The sequence below is a fragment of the Miniopterus natalensis genome, chromosome 4 (genome assembly GCF_054644295.1).
Source record: "Miniopterus natalensis isolate mMinNat1 chromosome 4, mMinNat1.hap1, whole genome shotgun sequence".
Taxonomy (NCBI): domain Eukaryota; kingdom Metazoa; phylum Chordata; class Mammalia; order Chiroptera; family Miniopteridae; genus Miniopterus; species Miniopterus natalensis.
In genome coordinates, this window is record NC_142084.1 from 46,546,822 (window position 1) to 46,568,714 (window position 21,893).

Here is a 21,893-nt window from a genome sequence, read left to right on the forward strand (position 1 = left end):
GTTCCCCTTCTTCAGGACTGAAGCAGGTGTGCAGATGCCCAGTGTTAGCCGAGAGTTACCTGCCCCCACAGGCACAACCCCTTTCCAGGGGCAGCCTGAGTCCAGTGACTGGTTGATGCAGGAGTATCAGGGCCCAGCCCCTTACCCCCGACTTAAGACTACTTTGCTCCACCAACCCAACTCCCCAACGTCCCCTCCTATTGACTGGGGTTGTGGATACGATTACACTGCAGCCCACTTTCCCCCCTGCCCAAACCTGGTGCCCTCCATCAAGTAGTGTTAAAAGCATGCACTCTGGGGTCAGACTCAGGAGCCTTTGTCACTTATTAGCAGTGTGCTCCTTGATAAGTTACTTCTCAAAGTCTTATCTAGTGCTTCTGTAAAATGGGTATCTCAAAAGATTGTTTTATGACAATTAAATGAGATCATGCATTAAAGGCCCTATGCACAGTATCTGGAATACAAGAAGTGCTCAGTAAATACTGGTTATTGTTTCTGGCTTAGCATCCTACCATAGTACATATATTTTCTAAATCAGAGCAGGTATTTGTGTATGGAATGGTCAAATTATTTTTTAAGTCTTGGAGATTTAGAGCTGAAAGGAAATATAGATATAGCAGCTCAGTTCACTTACTTCCCTACAATGAAGAAATCGGAGGTTTGGAGAAGAGCAACAATAGTGGTAATTTATTGAGAGTCCTCTGTTTTGAGCACCTTAATATACATATCTTTCAAACTCCACAGTCACCTTGTAAATGACATACACACTACTGTTGCTATTTTACAGAAGACAAAGTAAGAGTCAGAAGTTAAGTCACAACAAGCAACAGATAGGGATGTGGATAGGGACGTGGACTCAGAGCCGCCTGATTCCTATGCCCATGTGCTTTCCAATAGGTCACACTGCTTTTCTTCCCTTAGTCTTGAAGGCAGGATTAGAACCCTAAAATCTTGATTCAAAGTGTGATTCCACTCTTCCACGTGGCCTCCTCTTCAACATGGGACACTGGCAGCCATACAAATCAGTAGGAGGCAATTTGCTGAAGACCAAACTAAAATAAGAGGCAGGCTTATTAGCATATCACTTTGTAAGATTATGCTATTCCTTTACCTAATAAAATAAGAAGTCTCATAACTCATCAGCTGAGATAATAAATACCTGGGTGCTCAAGTTGTCTATAAGGGATGATATTAAATAGCAGGAATCGTATGTCAGAACCCATAAAAAATGGGAAAAGAGAGCTGAAAATATCCTGGCAGTATACACACTATCCACCTTCTCTCCACCACTGCTTTCATCCAAGAAGGCATAGATCTAAGCAAGGCAGGCAGCAGAGTTTCTTCAGGATGCAGGTTCTTGGATCTAGCCCTGAACTCTGCTCAAACCTGGTACTGTTTCTTTGGAGGGATGTCTAAGATGACTTTCTGCCTTAACTTCTGATCTGTTTTGTGCAGTAATAGAACAAGCCAGGAATGTGTTTTTTAAAAAAAAAGAGAGAGAGAGAGATGTTTCAAACTACAAAGACAAAGGCTGGTGTGGGGGAAGGGAGTATATTCAAAGCCCCTGAAATCATAGTTATTTATAAATTCTGCTACTGACAAGTCTTCGCAAAACTATTTTATCTTATAGCTATTAAGGCTTCAAAGAAAGAATGAGGTATTTGACATGCTAAGTATTTAAGATTTTTTTACCCTAATAGATTTTAACAAAAGCTTAAAATTTTTTAGATACATCTTTAATTGATAGATTCATGGAACAGTGTTTTGGAAGTGATCAGAAAAAATAACGCCACACATTTTTCTTGGTGCCACTATCAGAAATAGCTAGCAGTGCTCCAAGTTCATTAGACTCTCAACATGTTTGTTGACAATGGACATGCTTGGAGCCACACTATGGCAGAAATTCATGTTTTCGTAAGGTGAGCATAGGCTTTCTTCTTTTTGATTAAATTGTTCGTATTTCCAATTACAACGGAAAATTCAACGAAGTATTAAATGTGGTTCTATGTTAACGTAAAATAAGTTAGTGCTTACTTAGGGCTGTTGGTTTGGGGGGAAATGGGGAGTACTAATGGGTATGGAGTTTGAGGGATGATGAAAATGTCCTAAACTGTGACGGTTGCAGTTCTGTAAACACACTAAATCCATTGAACTGTACACCTTAAATGGGTGAATTGTATGGTATGTGAATTATATCTCACTCAACGAAGCTATTGTAAAAAAAAATTTTTAATGGTACAGATAAAAAAGAAAATTGGAGGAAAACATGTACTGTATTTGAGGTGGTAGGATTATGAGTGATTAAATTCTACTTTCCTGTATTTTTCAGTTATGGTATATATTACTTTTATAAGAAAATAAGCCTGTTTTAAAAGAAGAAAAAAACCTGAGATAATTACATTAGTTGACCTATTGAATTTAGTATTTTCTATTTAAGCGCTATTGAAATTTGTATGTGGAAAATGAAGATTTGGTTCTCGGCATACTTGATGTTGGATTATCTATTTCTGGAGCAATTGATCAATGGGTTGTTACTTCTTTCTCATCTATTGTACCAGGATATACAGTTCAGACTGTTTAGGTGTGGTTAAAGGTGATGGAATTTTGGAAATAGTTTTATAAAATCCCTTTGGTGGTTAGAATATGTTCTGTGAAGTGCTCATCCCTTCCTACTCCAAACACCTCTGCAATGAACTGAATGTTTATGTCTCCCCCAAATTCAACATAGGAATTTGGGGGAGACATAATTCCCAAAGTAATAGTATGAGGACGTGGGGCCTTTTGGAGGTGATTGGGTCAGGAATGGGATTAGTGCTCCTATGAAAGAGACCAAAGAGAGAGAGAAGACATGTGAATACACAGTGAAAAGACAGTCTATGAACCAGGAAGCGAGTTCTCACTCGACACTGAATCTGCTGGTGCCTTGATCTTGAAATTCTCAGCTTCCAGAACTGGGAGAAATAAAATTTTTGTTGTTATATATAAAAAACAAATATGGTTCTATGTTTAAATGTGAATACTCTATATTAAAGAGAAAGAAATTGTATCAGAGGTATAATTCTTTCCTCCCAACTGTTCTGGCAACAGCTCATGCTAAACCTTTTAAATTCCTCTCCTGAAGAACAGCAACCATATCCCATCACCTCCTGTCCTCCTCCTTCCCTCTTCTGGCCCTCTCTTGTGTCCAGCACCTCCCCTGTCCACCTCACTCTCCAATTCCCATTTCCTTAATTCCTTTTACTTTGTATCAAAATCACAATTTATTTCTCAGTTGTTTTAGAGTGGGTATTTTTTCTTTGACGTTTTGGTCCAATGTTATTTGTGTGTCCTGCCCATATAGGGACAGAGGAATAAAAAAACTTAAAATTTCACCAATCCTTGGGAGATTTTTCCTTGATGGTTCGGGTATCTTTTTCTTGGAGAACAATTTTCAGTGACTTCAGTTATTGATTTAACAGACTTGCCTTAGAGGTCACTTTGGCAAGAAATAAAAAATACTGATTTGTGAAGTTAGAAAATGCAAATTTTACAAAAGAATAGAAAAACTGAACAGATAACTTTCCTAAATAGATAAAAATCAAGGACAATGTAAAACAAATAATATACAAACGTTTATTCAAAGATAATTCCAGAAAGACATGTTTTGGTCATTTTTAAAGTGAGATTAATTGAAGATCTCAGAAAAATTGTATCTGATCAACGCACATGGCTACTCACAGAAAGTTCTCTCTTCTGTTAATAGCAGCTAAATTTATACACACGGAAAAAATTCTTAAGACCATGCAAATTCAGTTGAATTCCATACATTCATTATATTCATCAGAAACCTGCTGTAATGATCATGCCAAAGGGTTACTTTAAGAAAAAAATAAAAAGTATACACCAAAACATGACCAAGATTAAACCAAAGGAAATAATAAATAAGCATAATTTACATTTTATTTTTAAAAAGTTTGGCATCACACATATTCAAGTGTGTTACACCATGTTCATTCCTCAGAAGTGGCATTTTAAAGTGTTAAGCATTGTTAAATATCAAAAAATACAACTCTGTTTTACAATGTAGTACTGGCATAATTCAAAGTACTGTGCCAATTATAAATAGTATAATCAAGTTTCAAACATCTTTTCAAACCTATTTAAAGGAAAGCATATAGACACACAGTTATATGCACACCATTTATTATACTCATGTAATCAAAGATATTTTATAAAAGCAAACAGTTTTATCCCTCAATTAGTTTATATACTTACACAGACTTGAATACCTGCTCGAAGATTCTCAGTTCCTGTGTATACAGATTTTCCGGAGGAACCGAGAGAGAGAAAATTAATTTACAGCAACACACGTTACTTTACCCTCCTCCACAAAATGATCCAGTTGTTCAAGGTCAGTAACTAGTCTTTATGAAAGCAACTGCTGTCTAAAGACTGACGAGCAAGTACTGCAGTCCAGGTTTCTTATTAAAATTCAGTCAGCTGCTGCTCATTGCTCAATTCAGTCGGTGCTTCTACCAAAAATAATCTTCAGAATCTGAGGCCTATAAAGGCAGACGATCTTATCTTCTGCAGAGACTTAAAGTGCAGCTACAAGTGGAGAAGTGCTAGATTCTCAGTCACTTCCGAAATACTTGTTGAAGTCTGTTCCTCATGTATAAATATGCTGAAAATGTCCTCAGGCTCATAATGGTTTATCAATAACTGTGACCCCTGAGCAAAGAAATGAAGAAATAAAACAGAAGGTACAGGCAGCATTCTGCATATCTGAGAAAATACTGAGTTCTTTATTTTATTAAGCAACAGGGACTGGACAAATCATGGTATATCAAAAGTACTATCATTTTAACCTAAATGAAAGTGAAATCTGTTTATAGACCAAAACATCAGACTATTTAATCCAGATTATTCTTTTGCTCTTTGCAGTTACAATTAAGGAAAAATAATTTTACTCAGGAAATACTAAAATCCATCTAATACTCAAAGGGGCACAAAGAAAATTTCAGAGGTGGTAACTATTTTCGTTATCTTGACTGTGGTGATGGTTTCATGGGTATATATATGTCAAAAATAACAATTGTATCCTTAAATATATGCTATTTATTCTATGTCAGTTATATCTCAATCAGACTGTTAAAAAATTTTTCCTAACTTTCAGCCATGTTATTCTGGGATCCTATTGTATATTATTCTATTAGGTGTTGTTCTGGATGATACATAAACAATAGTGATGGTTAATTAGTATAAACTTCTTTTTTCTCCACAATTGGATCAATATTAGAATGTTACTGAAACATTCTAATATTTAAAGCAATATTAATTTCTATCAGGATAATTATAACATACAATTTTAAAGACTCATCATTAAGTTTATTAAAGAGAATTACCATTTCTCTTACTTAAGAGGATGGATGAAAATTATATTTTATAATTCAACCAGTGCTATGCTTAAGTAAGAAAAATTACTCCACAGCCTCAGTATAATACTATCATAGGAGCCCTGCCAGAGGGGTGTTGTAGGGGGTCATACTTTTTGTATATCTGAGTAATGAAAGCCTTGCTACATAGTGAATTCCACTCCACTGCATACAGATATTAGCCATGGTAAGTTCACTATATGATCCTGCGCTGGAAAGATTTGTGATTTCACATATAAATGACTGTAGAATGACAAAAGAATACTACTGCTTTATTTCAGAAAATACATAACCAATATTGTTTTAAGAACAAGAAATAAAATATACTTTGGAAAAGACTTTCTTCTTATAACAGAAAAACATTCTTAATGTAAAAATCATAATGATGTAATTTTTTATACTGTAATAGAAGCCTGTAAGAAAATCAGACAATTATTACCTGCATAACTTCTCCCTGTGCTCATACAAGATGACACAACTGTCCATTTATCAGTTGTTGGGTTATAATATTCTACCGATGCCAAGTTACAGGAACCATCATCCCCTCCAACTACATATAGCAGACCATTGACAGCACAAACACCTTTAAAAAAATCAGAGAAAAAAACAATTATTTTTAAAATTTGGATGAATATGAATATCCCTACACATATTTGGTGAGGTGATCAAGAGACACATTCTTAAAAGAGGCAAGAAAAGAGATGGTGAACAGAGAAGGAATTGTTTTTATATGGGAGAGTCTAATACCACTTCTAAGCTCCTACTGGTGTCATTTATGCAGTAGCTGCTTTATTTTTGCATTACTTTACTTAATCTTCACAATAACCTTACTTTATAGGTTTGAAACTATTTTAATCCACTTTTTTTTTTAAATTGAAAAATTAAAGGTCAAATAAGTTTAGTAACTCAAAGTCAACTTCTTAGGGAAACCTAAGGAAAAACTATACAGGGTGTCCCCCCAAAATGTATACACACTTAAACAGCTGATAACACACTTAATTTTCACTCCTTTTCAGGTCTGATTCAAAATAATGGATAAAGCCAGACTAAGCTTTGACAAAGAAAATTTATCCACTAGACTTTTTTATGAGGATACATAAAAGATAAAGTTTACGGTACAAACCCAGCAACAGTTGATGAATTGAGGGTGGAAAAATACCGAACAAAATGATTCTTGATATTTGCGATTCCATTGCCTTGCATTATCAGCAGTGCCTGGACCAGAATGGTCATCATTTTGAAAACAGACATTGGCCAAAATAAGTATTCATTTCTGTAGATTCTTTAAAATTTTCTAAATGAATTGTATGTTAATAAACACTGACTTTATAATGATTCAAAGTGTGTATACATTTTTTTGGGATACCCTATATTATAATAGAAGATAAAAATGATTCTGAATTTTAATTACTATACTGACTGATTAACTATTTTATCTCCTTCAAAAGAAGAGAGCAATATTATTTATTTCATTATTATTAGAGTAACTCATGGCCTGTTTTTTGCAAAAATTCAAAACATCTAAAAAACTATAAAGAAGAAAAGATCACCTCTAATCCTATACGGCTTAGAATAATGGCCATTGAAATTGTGATCTCTACTCTTGCCAACTGTTTTCTATGCATATATATTCAGACACTTCTATTTTAACCCCAAAGAGCTCATAATATACATGCTACTTTATTACTCACCCACTCCCACAAAACAATATACCTTGGACATCTCCCTAAGTTAGTAAATATAGATCTCCATACTTTTAAGTGACCGCATAGTATTCCATGTATGATAATACCATAATTTTATTAGTTGCCTTTGATGGACATCAACATTTTTTTACTAATGGCTATTAAGTTATTCTTAGTTTTTTTCTCTTATCAATGATGTTGCAATGAATAAGGATCTCTCTTGCATACTTTTTTTCATCCTTGTGCAACTATTTTCTTAATATAATTTTTACCAAAAAATTGCTGATTTAAAAGATGAACACCTTTATTTCCATATTTTTATAAAGCATATTTAATAATTCTAAACAAGATTCAGAGCTATTATGAACTGGTACTAGAGGGCATCAAAAAATCCAGAAGGATGCTACCACACACTGGTCTCTGTAGTTCCCTACATAGTTTTGCTGGCGTAATTAACAGACGCTTGCAGATTTTTAACATAACAAAATAATGAGCCAATTCTATATACAGCATTTAAAGGTGCACTAGCAACCTTGCAAATGGAGTGGATCTTTCCTACTCAAACTCAACTGTGTTACTATTTTAGTTTCTTGACAGGAGCAAATTCATACCATTTTAAAGTAGTTCAAATACTTGAAAAGCAAGAGCAGGGCAATGATTGCTCTACATATGTCCTTATTCTTTTGGCTAGCAGTAATGAGCTTATTTTGATTTGAAAATTAAACATGAGTAGAGGGAAAAAGTAAGATTATTCCAACCTTTAGGAAAATAGTAACAAAAGTTCAAATTGCAAATAAATGTCCTCATCCAGGGGAGGCACATGCACATATTACTGTGATTTTTCTAACTTAGTATGTATGGGGGGTCAAGCACGCATTCTACCTACAGCCCAGATGTGTGGGTCTTACCATGTTTCCAGACTATCTACAGCTGAGAGGTTTCTAGGACCTCACCAAATACAAATGATTGAATGAGATGCAAGTTCATGGAGAATTAATATTAAATTCTGTTCTGTTGTTGACAGTTCTTGCAGTCCCACGTATTTAGTTTCCCGTGGTAATCACATTTAAATTAAAGAGACATTAAGAAGGGCATTTTGGCCCGGCCAGGCGTGACTCAGCGGTTGAGTGTCGACCTGTGATCCAGGCAGTCGGGGTTCGATTCCCAGTCAGGGCACATGCCCGGGTTGTGAGCTCAATCAATGACTCTCTCATCATTGATTTTCTATCTCTCTTTCTCCCTCTCCTTTCCTCTCTCTGAAATCAATAAAGATATAAAAAAAGAAAGAAAAAGAAGGGCATTTTGGGGGACATGGAGCATGTATCTTGTAACATCATCCAATGGTGTACAGTGAATTTGAGAAACATCACGAACTTATTTTGGACTATGGGAAACAACATGAAGGTAATGGCATTTTAAAGAAGAAAAGCATTCCCCAAAAGACTGGCTTTCCTGAATCTATTTTCCATTTCCATTACCCATCCATGGATTTTCTTTTCAAGGAGTTAGTTTACTAATCTTGAAGACCTCAACTTTCTTAAAATTATTTGTCATTCTTTTAGCTTTTCCGTTTCCTAGAAATCCTGTGTATTAGATTAGGGTTAGCTTCCCCTCCAGATTCAGATAAATACTAGCTTTTTAATCAGGTATAAATATCTACTCAACTAGACTAAATTCCCTGAGAACTGGAATCTCTAGATGTGATACATGGTAGGCACTCAAAAATGTTTGGAGTAAGAATAAATGAATTCAAGCGTCGAATAAAGAGGACTCTTCTCCTAATTTAGTCTCTACATTCATCACCAAAAATAGCCACTAGGAGAAACTGTAGGTTAACTGAAGTGTCACAACAACCTGCTACATTCTAGACACTATACTAAGCATTCACTATATAGAATTATTATATAAGATTCTGCCTTTAAAGACCTAGTCCATTAGAGAAGCCAGATCAGTAAAAGAACAATGGAAATACACAAGTATACTAGTAAAACTGTAAATACAATTCATATAAATTTTACAGTTGTAAACTAGAAAGATACCTGCATTTCTTCTGCACATGTTCATATCTGCAACCTGTCTCCATGTATTGGTGGTGGGATCATACACTTCAACACTTTTTCTTACTAAAGGGCCATCATGACCCCCTACAGCATACAATAAGTTGTTTAACACACCAACACCTATAAAACAGAAAGAGCCAAACTTTAGTAGAATAAAAGGGGCAAGAAATTTATAACATATTACGTTTATTCAAATGACTTATAACTAAAACTTTTGAAATTATTACTCATGGTAAAAGTAAGTGGATATTAAAAAAAAGAAAGTGAATATTAAAAGCAACCTGCCCTAGCCTGTTTGACTCAATGGTTAGAGCATCAGCCCGCAGACTGAAGGGTCCCAGGTATGATTCCGGCCAAGGGCATGTACCTCGGTTGCAGGCTCGATCCCCGGCCACAGACAGCACGCGAGTGGGAGGTAACCAATCACTGTCTCTCTCTCTCACACTGATGTTTCTGTTTCTCTTTCTTTCCCCGCCCCCGCCCCATTCTCTCTGAAAAGCAATGGAAAAAATATCCTCAGGTGAGGATTAAAAAAAACAAAACAAAAAAGTATACAACCTAAGAAAGGGAAATGAATAGAATGGACAAATGAGCATCTCAATAAGAACTATTATTTTAAAAAGAGAGGCATGTCAAATAGAATAAAAATCATAGGTAGGTGAAACAGAGAGGGAAGGCTATTAATCATTTTGAAAACAACTTTCATGATAAAAGCAAACCAATAAATACTGTGGAGGAGAAACTGTTCCCAGATGTGACCGATGCTGGACCCCTCTAGCCAGAACAGAGATTACTTCTTGTAAATTCCTTCAGGGACTGCTGACCTCTCCCCTACACCCCAAATGTGCCGGAACATGTCTTTGCGGCACCCCAAGCAAGCACATAAAGCATTTTCTCCTTATAGGGGTGGGTCACACCCCACTAATCCTATCCATCCTGCCCTGTCCTATATAACCCCTTGGCACCTGCCATGTGGCAAGGAGGATATTCACGTCCTCTTGCTGCAGCCCAAGATGCACCTCGTATATAAGTTCCCTTAATAAACTCAAAATGTAATGCTGGTGGTATCAACCTCTTTCTTTGGTCTTTCAGCCCTAGGAAATTTTACATAACAAGTATTAAAGCACAAAATTTGTAAGAAATGGATATGAAGAAACTTGATTATTAAGCAAGTTCCTTAATAAGCACTAAAAACAATAAACTAAAAGAAATGCCAAACAATGTAAATAATTAAATGAAACAGAGAAGCCTTTAATACAGCACTTAGAAATTTTACCAAGTGGAAATTTAAGTGCAGCTACCAACCACTACCTGCGTAATTCAAAAGACTTTTTTATTTTATTTTTAGTTTAAAGTGAAAGTGGGGTCATTAGCAAAGCAGTGAGATAGAAAATGGGCTACTCCACAAAGTATCCCTCTCCTTTAGTGGAATTTGCTTCTTTTATTGAGGTCCATTTTTAGGGGGTAGGTTATTCAATAAGGAGGGAGAATATTCAGAATCTTCCCAGGCAAAGAGTAGAGATTTCTCAGAGACGCTCCATGGACAGTTTTGTGTCCTTATATGGGCTTTCCGTTTCTGATCATCTCAGCTCAGGGTGTGTCTTTTAGCATATTAATGTATTACAATGAGTGTATAATGAGGTTAGGTTATCATTAGGTGAAATTAGTTGCCATGTTGGATTGACCAGGTCTCTGCCAGTTTTAAGCCATAAATCCATTGGGGGTGATCTTAGTTATCTTCTTGACAGTTCCTGCAACTTTTATTGAGTGCAGCTGTCTCTCACCACATACCCTATCTCAGAAAGAGTAAGTGCTGCCCGGCCGGGCGTGGCTCAGCGGTTGAGCGTCGACCTGGGATCTGGGCGATCGGGGTTCAATTCCTGGTCAGGGCACATGCCCAGGTTGTGGGCTTGATCAATGACTCATCATTGATGTTTCTATCTCTCTCTCTCCATCTCCTTTCCTCTCTCTGAAATCAATAAAGATATATTCAAAAAAAAAAAAAGAAAGAGTAAGTGCTAAATTGCTACAGTTCCCAGTTCACATAGGGAGGCTGGTGGGCAGCATTTGTATAGCTGCCAACACTACAGGCCCTGGTTTATAGCACTGGGTTCACACGGCCCAGGCAGGGGAGGGACAGCAGTTTCACTGTGGGTGTGACAACACACAGTCTGGAATACTTCACCTTGCATCAGGTTACCTGGATGTCGTCAGGGCTCTTAAGGAGAACTGCCAAGCAGGTGTGGGCTACTTGGCCCATACATAAGTAACCTGCAATTTCTTTCACATTATGTATTACTGAAAGCCAATCATATTCTTATTAAAATGTCAAAAGACATTTTAACAGTTATTAGAATCAGTATATATTTTCTGAAAGCATAAAGAAATGTCAATGAATCATTTCACTTGTTTAACTCTTTTCCATCATTTTTGTGCTTCAATTACTAAATGAGGTTCCCATTCACCTGCTCCGCTCCGCCTGGTACTCATTTCCGCTATATAGGTCCACTCGTTTGTTGTAGCATTATAGCATTCTACGGTGCTCAGACACTGACGTGAAGCTCCATCATAACCGCCTACAGCATACAGCAAACCTAAACATGGGATCACAAAGGAAGCCACATTCATTAAAAGTTATTTTTTCAAGTCAGAAGATAATATATTTTCCTCCCTGGTAGCAGAATTTCCTTTAAAGTGTTACTAGTTTTTATGGACTATTAAAATCTTGCCTAATGGTGATATGCAGAGTTACCAAATCACACTATGAAGAACTGCAGGGTATATATATTGATATTAATTTAACATTTTCATCAATAATCTGACTGACAGAACAGAAAGTACACTCATTATGTCTTTGGATAACACTATTTGGTAAGTAAACACCCTGGAAAAAAGAATTAAAGATCAAAGTCATCTTAGTAAATTTAAAAAAAAAAAAGTTAAACCAAGAGTTAGTAACAGTGTACAATGAAATATTACTTGGCAATAAAAGGAAATAAGGTACCAGTAAATGCTACAGCACCAATGAACCCTGAAAACATTATGCTAAGTCAAAGAAGCCAGTCATAAAGGACAACATACTGCGAAATGTCTAGAAATAGGAAATTTATATAGAGACAGAAAGTAGAGTAGTGGCTGCTGATGGCAGGGGAGGATGGGGTGACAGCTAAGGGGAACAGGGCTGGTTTTGGGGGTAATAAAAATGTTCTAAAATGAATTGTGATTGATACACACTGAATCATACACTTTAACTGGATGAATTGCATGGCACGTAATTTCTCTCTCAATAAAGCTGTTGAGAAAAAAAGTGCAGAGAATTATACCCACAGTGGGGAGGGCATGGCAACCCACAAATTTACCCAAGCAAAAAAAAAAAAAAATCACAACAAAAAAATACTTATAGCCTTTCTTAAACTCTGTTGGGGGACAAAGTAGAATATAAAAAATTAATTGTGGCAACCCATCACTTAAATGTTAAATAGCCCTTCTTCAGATATAAAATTTTACATATACGCCATATGATTTGTTCCCCCCAACAGTGCATTAATATCAGTTAACAGTTTTATATAGGTTACACATGCAGAGAAACAGAGAAAGAGACAGGAGAAAGAAGACAGAGGGAGAGAAGGAGGGTGAGAGGGAGTAAGAGGCTAGAGTGAGAGAGGGAGAAGCTTATATAGGTTAGTTTTTATAGACAAGCTAATTTTTTTAAAAGGTTAATTAAAATTTTACAATAACTACTATGTTCCCTTTTTAAATGATCACTTGCTTGCCCACTTAGAAGACTAGTGTTTAGATTATTGGAAGAATCACTCCTAACAATCAAGAAGCCACATGTACCTGGAAATGTTCACCTGCAGGAAGCGTCAGCACCTACCTCCAACGACACCGACACCAACACTGCTCCTCCTCGTGTTCATGGGAGCCACATGAAACCACTCGTTAGACTTTATGTTATATGCTTCTACAGATGATAAACCTATAATGAAGCACAATGTTCTTCATTTCCTCCTCTAAAAAATGTAAGGTGATTGCTCCTTTATATATATATTATTAGGGAACAATACTTCAGGTATGTTAACTGGATTAAAATTAAAAAATAATGGAATGTAAACATATCAATTAAGTGATAAATAGGAAAAATTTCTTTTCCAGAGGGCTCCTATCCAAGCTATTGACATTTATTAGCTTTTTAAACTTAGTAAAATGACCAACACTAACGCATAAGAAAGAAAATTTATATACTTACCACTTATATCACTTAAAGGAATTCTTGATGGAATTTTTAAACTTGTCTTTATAATACCAGTTAAAATGCTCAGATATCTCCTAATTGTGCCATGATATGTTTTATAACTGTGATCACTATGTTAGTTCTAACAACAATGTGAAAAAAATGCAAAGGAAATCACCTGTGCTCCCATCAAAGCCTCCCACAGCATATAACAATCCATTTAATACAGCAGCCCCTAGAGTGCTTCTCCGGTCTCGCATGTTAGCAACACTGGTCCACTGATCTTTCACAGGGTCGTAGGAATCCACAGTGCGGACTCGTAAGGAGCCATTAAAGCCACCGACAGCAAAAACCAGCCCAGCCATGTAGACCATCCCTGCAAAAGAAATACAGCAGTTAATGATGAAAATGTGACCAAACTACCACCACTACCTAAAGAATGCTTTCCAATATGTCTACATCTGTTGTCAGAATATGTTATTCTTAGGAGAATCCTGAATAAATAGGTCCTAAGAAATACTATTCATTAGCAAGACTCTATAATAACTAAACTGTCCTCCCTTCTAAGATTATTAAAAAATGCAATGGCATTTTGACTCTTAAGCTTTTTCAAAGACTTATTTACAGACTTAAATAATGAGCCAACTCCTCTAACCTGTGTACTTCTCCCATGGCTTTCAATTTTAAATCTTCTACTCTACATGTTTATAATTAATTTGCAGAATGTACTCCCAGTTTGTCATGTTAGTGGGCTAAATCAGGAGTCAGTAAATTAGATCCTGTCGGCTATTTTTGTAGAACCCATGAGCTAAGGATGATTTTTACATATTTAAATGGTTAAAAAACAATTTAAAAAAAGAATGTTCTGTGACACATAAAAAATTATATGAAATTCAAGTTTCAGCATCCATAAATAAAGTTTCATTGGAACACAGCCCCACCCATTCATTTATATAGTGTCTATGGCTGTTTTCACACTACAGTGGCATTTTAGTAAGAGACCATATAACCCACAAAGCCTAAACTACTTACTCTCTGATTCTGTAAGAAAAAGTGTGCTGACTCTGGGGCTAATAAGATGTTAGGTGATCCCTAGACAGAGAAACCATAATGCTAGACTAAGGTTTTCAACCACCTTTCCACTCTTCTTAGCTTGTTCATGCTGTTGTCCTTATCTGAGAAGCTCCTCTCTTTTTTTAAAAAAAAAATATATCTTTATTGATTTCAGAGAGAGGAAAGGAGAGGGAGAGAGAGAGAGATAGAAACATCAATGATGAGAGAGTCACTGATCAAGCCCACAACCAGGGCATGTGCCCTGACCAGGAATCGAACCCCTATCGCCTGGATCCTAGGTAATGCTCAACTGCTGAGCCATGCCCGGCCGGGCGAGAAGCTCCTCTCAATGCCCATTTTGTGTTTAAGTTTCAAGCCCCAGTGAAAGTTCCAAGATCTCTATGAGACCTTCTCCAACCACTTTTGCCTGAACAAATTACGTCTAGCTCCTGAAACCCTACAGCAAACACACCTATTTAAGGTTAATAAATCTTATACAGTCCGCAATATCATTGCTTTAAATTGTTCACATTTTTGTTCTTAAATTCTGTAATGTTTATGTTGCTGGCCCAGTTTGAGGGTGGGCATTGTGCCTCCCAGTTCTCTGAATTCCTGTGGAGAAAACAGAAATCACCAGCTCTAAGTGTCTGACTAGCTCAGTGTTTTATTTCATGTCATCACTCAGGGTGTGCACTACTAGCCCCTACTGCTTTACCCTCTGGTGCTTTATCCCTCCAGTCCCCAAAACATACATGGGTGTGCAGTCCTTATGTGACATCAAGACTCTTTACAGTTCAAATGAAGCTGCCTGTGTTGGCAGCTCCCTGTCAGGGAAAGGAATGACTTTTCAGTCCCTGGTTCAATCAGGAAATGAATACTCAGGCTATTTTCTGGTAAATTGAGAATGTCTGAGGAGAGCTGTGGGCAATGCACAGTTTAAGTAGGCAGAGAACTAGCAAATGATTAAGGACAACCACATGAGCATCCCCAATAGCAAAAAATGTGGTAGACCTCCTGGGAGAGCCTGGGCGCCAGAGAGCAGTGACATAGCAAGCAGCGTATTTCAGCAAGCAGTGTAGTTCTTTATCCAAAATCGTAAGTAATACTGGGACTGTTCACTATGGAATCTGGGCCACTGAAATATTCACTTTATTTTCTCTACAAGCAAAACAAAATTCTATCATATCTTAGTGATAGTATGGTATGCTTACCAAGTGACAATGAAAAAAAAAAAAAATGAATCAACTAGAAGAATTGATCACTCCCCAGAGTTACAGGGAACCAAAGCTCCCAGAAGTTGGAGTAGTTTAGCCAAGATTACAGTTAGTTAAAGGGCATAAGCTCTAATGTGAAGGGGGTGGGGGCCTGATGACATAAAAAGGGTAACATTTACTCATGAACAGTAGACTGTGAAATGGGTCCAGTTACATAACTTATGGTGCAATGAAAAACTGATCCTGCAACCAGAAATCAGATATGAATTAAAAAACCAATTATAAATATCATGGAAGATTCCATATCCATCAGTAATAATAAAGATAAAATATCTAAGAACAAACTTGCCAAGAAACATACAAAACCATATGAATGTCAAAAATCTACTGAAGACATAAAGACATGAGTCCTATCACTAGTCCTATAACTGGTCCCATCACATATTAAAAACATATTATAAAGCACAATAATTAAAACTGTTTTGTTTTGATGCATGACGCAAGACAAACCAATGAAATAGAACAGAAAATTTAGAATAAAACCAAGTAAATGTAGAAATTTAGTATATCATAAAGGCAGCATTTCAGGTGACTAAAGGCAGGTAGACTAGCTTAGTCAATAAAAGGTGTTGGGCCCAGCCAGGCGTGGCTCAGCGGTTGAGCATCCACCTAGGATCTAGGCAATCGGGGTTCGATTCCGGTCAGGGCACATGCCCGGGTTGTGGGCTTGATCCCCTGTCGGGGGCATGCAGGAGGCAGCCGATCAATGACTCTCTCATCAATGATGTTTCTCTCTCTCCCTCTCCTTTCCTCTCTCTGAAATCAATAAAGATATATTTAAAATAAATAAATAAAAATAAAAGGTGTTGGGATAACTGGCTAGCCATTAAAAAACAAAATCCCCATTTTACTTCTTATGCCAAAATAAGGTCCAGATATTTTTTATATGAATATAAAAAATACAACTGTAAACATACTAGAAAAATTCATTTTTAATGTTATAGGGGAGAAGCCTGGCAGATACTACTTTAACCAAGTAATCAAGGTCAACGTCACCAGAAATAATCTTGGTAGCCCCAATCTAATCATAAGAAAACATCAAACCCCAAACTGCGAGAGATTCTTCAAAATCCTTGACCAAGTACTATTCAGAAGAATCAAGGGCAAGAAAGACAAGGAAAGACTAAGAAAATGTCACAGATCAGAGACACTAAAAAAATATGACAACAAAATGCAATGTAAGATCCTGAAACAACAGGGACATTAATGGAAAAACTGGTAGAATATGAATAAAGTCTACAGTTTAATTAACAGTAATGTACCAATACTGATTTCTTGGTTTTACTAATTGTTTCAGTTATGCAAGACAGGAAGAGTATACCAGAAGTCACTGTACTGTCATTATCATTCTTCTGTAAGTGTAAAATTATTTCAACATAAAGTTTTTTAGAAATGTTATGTACACACACACACACACACAATTTTGGAGTCAGGCTTTTTTACACAAGAAACAAATCCTTTAGTCCAAAGACAAAACTCTGATATACAGTACTTCATAAAATGGTAAAAAAATGGTAAAAATTTTTACATGGCAAAAATAACTTAAGTTAAAAGAAAAAAGGTTAATACAAATAAACGTTCAAAGCACATATGATAAACAAAAAGGCTACTTTCCTTAACATATAAATATATCTGTCAAATCAATAAAACTATAATAAAAATTGCAAAAAAATCATGAGCTGACAATTCAGAAAAATGTTTAACTTTTCTCCTAATAAAAGAAGTACAAACTAAAGTGAAGTTGCATTTATCACCTATTAGATTGGTAAAACCCAAAATATTTAATTACAAAGTGTTGTCAAGAATGTAAGGAGACTGGTATCTTCATATTTTAATGTTAGTGTAATAAATGGTGTATCCTCTTAGGATACCTTTTAAATTAGTAATTCCAGCTAAGATCTGGAAACAGCCCAAGTGCCCATCAGTAGATGAGTGGATAAAAAAGCTGTGGGACATTTACATCATGGAATACTACGCAGCTGTAAAGAAGAATCATCTCGTACCCTTTGGGTCAGTATGTATGGACCTGGAGAATATTATGCTAAGTGAAATAAGCCAGGCAGCGAAAGACAAATATCACATGATCTCGCTTATATGTGGAATCTAAAGAACTTAATAAACTGATGAACAGATTAGATTCAATGACATGGAAGCATAGATGAGACTGATGAATGTCAGAGGGATGGAGAAGGGCGGGTGGGTGGAGGGGGAGAGAGTAACCAAAGAATTTATATGCATATATGCACAACCCAAGGACACAGACAATGGTGGGGAGAGGGACTGGGGAGGGGGAAGGAACGGGGTGGAACGGGTCATTGGGGAGAAAAAGGGACATCTGTAATATTTTAAACAATAATAAAATTTTAAAAAATAAATTAGTAATTCCAGTTCTAGAGTTTTATCCTGCTATGACATATAAGCGTATGTACACAATGATGCATGTATTAAGAAATTCATTGTAGCACTGTTTATAACATAGTATTAAAAACAATTTTAATGTTCAATTCTAAACCAGTAAAAATTATACTACATCCAGACCCACCAAAAAATATTAGACAGCTCTTAAAGAATGAGGTAACTCTACACTGATATGTATTAATCTCCAAGATGTATTGTTAAAGTAATACTAGAGTACTACTCTCTAAAGTAATAGAGAGAAATGTTCTATTACACTAAGAATTCATTTTGCTATGGGAGCTATGAATAATGGACCCAAGTTTGTGCCCCAGGAAGGATTTTAGAGTTTTCAATTGCCTTTTCTGATTGCAGTTTTGCTAAATAAGGTCTATTTTAACAAATGCTTATAAAATGGATACCTGGAAGAGGGCAACTGTGGCTTATAGCTAAGTTGGGAATCTCTTAGAACTAAAGGTCCCAATCTAAAGAATTCTTTCTCAACATGCCAGCAAAGGTAATTAAGAAAATATCCAGCAAATCGCTAGCTACTGCACCTTACACTAGAGAATCAGAAAGATTTATAAAGATGCAGACAGAGCAGCTATCCCCATGAATGAGTTGTATGAGGCTCCTGAATTGCTGTTTAACCACATAGACAATTTATCAAAGCTTTTCTAATAAAGATTCTTCTAATTAATAAAATAAGACCTGAGAGAGAAGCTCCCAATAACCCAGCAGAAGGGAACTGCTTACCTGCCCTGCATCTCCTGGAAGGCAATTCTGCTACTTGGTGCCACCGTTCTTCTTTAAAGTCGTAGCATTCCACACTTCTGATAGCCTTTGGTGCTTGACCCCCAACCACCACCATCAACTGGAAGGGCAGAAATGTAAGCACTTGAACGAACAACCACTGCACATTGTGGAATTTAAAATGTCTTACAAAGACACTGATGTGGAGAGTGTTAGGATGAAGATGGCAGGGCGAGCTGGGGGATAACAATCACCTAATCAACATTTAATAAACATCAACAAAGGGGCACAGGTTAGAACTACAATTCTATTCTGTAGCACATTTAGTCAAAAATAAGGATTTCAGAAACTAAAATAAGTTTCTGATCCTTCAAGCAAAAGCAGTATTTAAGCCAAAAAACAGCAGGCAGTCAGCACTGGCAAGGCTGCAGTATGTCATAGGGCTTGCTATAAACCAGATCCTGACCTTGTAACTATCAAGGGATTAGATCTCCACAATCTAGGAGAGCACACAGAAGTGACATTTGTGTTAGTGGGTAGGTGAAGTGACAAAGACAATAAGGGTATTAAAAGAAAAATGAAAGAAGGGGGGAAAAACACTATTGAAAAAGGAAGAGAAGTTGAACTGGAATTCACAAGAGAGCACAGATTCCTGGATGTCCAGTAAAAAGACCTCCCTTGATGCCCCACAAATAAACCAATAGGACAGATAATGGAAATGCTAGAAATCATAATGAATGAATAAATGCACAATAATCTAGTGCTAAGAATAAATGAGGTCTATAGGTTTCTTCAACTCAGTTCAACAACCATTTTACTAAGTGCCTATCATCTGTATTTATCCAGAACTGTGCTAGGCATTATTACACACAAGAAATATAAGACATGGTCTCTACCCCCCAAGAGTTTATAGGAGGATAAGACGCATAAAGTAATTCAAGAACAATATACAATTATATGTGACCAAAAAGCTATATGATTGCTACAGGCTTTAATTGCTACTGCTGATCAGAAAATGAAACATTGCCATAATTTGGTGAAAGCTTCCGGGAGGGGGTAGAACCTTGTGAGATAGATGTAATTTAGTAGTTAATGTGTCTTTTACTGACACATTACAAACAGGAACTCTTTGGCAACACTGAAAACACAGCCTTCAAATCAGAAGAATGTAAAAGTTAATGATGTCGTGTACAAAATACTGTAAAGAATGGCAAAGGACCTTGAGGGAAAGATGAGGGGATGATAGAAAAAACAGATGTTCAAAAGAAACAAAAAAATCAAGACAAACAAAAGATGGAATGACACTTACATAAAGGGGAGGCTTGCAACCTTGACTGAGCAATGACCTACCTGAACTTAGAACTACAGAAAGATGTGTACACAAAAAACACCATTCCTGAATCAGAGTAAATCCCAAGTTTCTATAAAGAAGCCTATTTTAGTAATTTATTAACTGAAGAATAGAAGGAATTTTAAAGGTCTTAAAAAGGCTAAAAATAGGCCAATTATATGATTTTTTCCCCCAGATCTGCCACTCTTCTAGTGTTGAATGAAAATAAGAGAAAGAATTAACAAAGAAATCTGCAATACCCTCCCATCCTATAGTCAAAGGGGTAAAAAAAAAAAATCACAGAAGTAAAATACACAGTGAGATGAACCTTGTATGTAGAGATTTATGTAAGATCTACCTGTTTAAACTTCTAAACTCTGCTGGGTGGTTAAATAGTTGACAGAGGCCTGGTTATTATCTCTGATAAAGATCAACCAAAAATATTTTTGAAGGGGATACTTTTCAAAATAATCCTTGAGAAATAATACTGGTTGATTAGATTTCTTGATTCTTAAGCTTTGAATCTCATGATTTCCATGTAATAGCTCATTTTTGCAACATCAAAATGAGGATGGAAGGGAAAATGTGCTACTGAGTATAGAGAAGAGTAGTAATATCTGTCCTTCATTCACTCAAGAGAAGAAAAATGAGGTAAGGGTTTAGGACTCCAGGAGTCAGAGGGAACAGGGACAAAGAAGAATGTTTAATGGGAAGACCAGAGAGCAGGGATATTTGCATGAGATCAAGACTGCTAAAAACCACTGTGCTACTACCATCAAAAGAGGTATCCATGACTCTGACACCCCAGTTATTTGTAAGAGATACCCGATCTCATTTGAAAAACACCAAACTGCTTATGCTAATTTAAAGGAATAGAAACCTGGAAGACCTTATGTATGAAAAAGTTAAATGTGACATGTTTAAGAAAGGCAAGGGGTAGGGAGTTAAACAAATTCAAGCGATTATCCTGAAATGTAGACCAACTGGACTTTATTCTTTTATTTTCCTCACCTAGCAAATATTAGTTTAAAAAATTGTCCCCTAAACAAATCAAGTGCCATAATTTTCCAGTTGTAAATCTCAATAAATACCCTGAGTAAAACATAAAAAATATATACAGAGAAATAATATGATAGCAGTTGTAAAAATACAGATTCCAAAGAGAAAAAGAAGCTAACAATAAAGTACAGTAGCAAAACGTATAGTTTTTCATTATGATGTCCAAATCCAAGAGTGCCTTACACAATCCCATTACTGTTTATTGAAGATGCAAAACTAGTGTTTGAGATATAAAGAAAAATCATTCATGCAAATTAGCATGAGTCCACAGAATCAGAGCCTGATATAAAAAGTACTAAGTCACTGTTGTGGTAGAAATATTATCAAAACGTTGCAATACTTTCCTTAGCACTAATGCCACAGTTTGCCTGATCTAACTTATCATTACTATAAAAAAATGCATCACTACTATGAAATATGTAAGCATAAGAAATCAATCTTTGTTTCATTCTTACCTATGTACTTAGAATTAATCTTGAATATAACCACTCTAAAATGACAAATAGTGCTGTTGAAAGAGCATCTAACCCAAGCACCTTTTCAAAAATAGATGTAGGTAAATAAATTTTGAGATGGATCATGCAAATGCAGAGTCAAAGCAACAGTGCAGCTCACTGCTCTCTGACACTTCTGCTGC

The 21,893-nt window shown here is 36.2% G+C and overlaps 1 protein-coding gene across 1 annotated transcript in view; it reads right to left on the reverse strand.

Moving 5' to 3' along the window:
• Window positions 1-3,598: 3,598 nt before the first annotated feature.
• The window catches only part of KLHL2 (kelch like family member 2), an 80,977-nt gene continuing 62,682 nt past the window's right edge, over window positions 3,599-21,893 (reverse strand). Inside the window, exons 9-15 of the mRNA XM_087816520.1 lie at window positions 18,871-18,988; window positions 13,572-13,769; window positions 13,037-13,138; window positions 11,625-11,753; window positions 9,139-9,279; window positions 5,854-5,997; window positions 3,599-4,710 (exon numbers count right to left, since the gene is read on the reverse strand). Coding sequence (XP_087672646.1) covers window positions 4,682-4,710; window positions 5,854-5,997; window positions 9,139-9,279; window positions 11,625-11,753; window positions 13,037-13,138; window positions 13,572-13,769; window positions 18,871-18,988 — 861 coding nt within the window. The 3' untranslated portion in view covers window positions 3,599-4,681. The remainder of the gene's footprint in view (window positions 4,711-5,853; window positions 5,998-9,138; window positions 9,280-11,624; window positions 11,754-13,036; window positions 13,139-13,571; window positions 13,770-18,870; window positions 18,989-21,893) is intronic.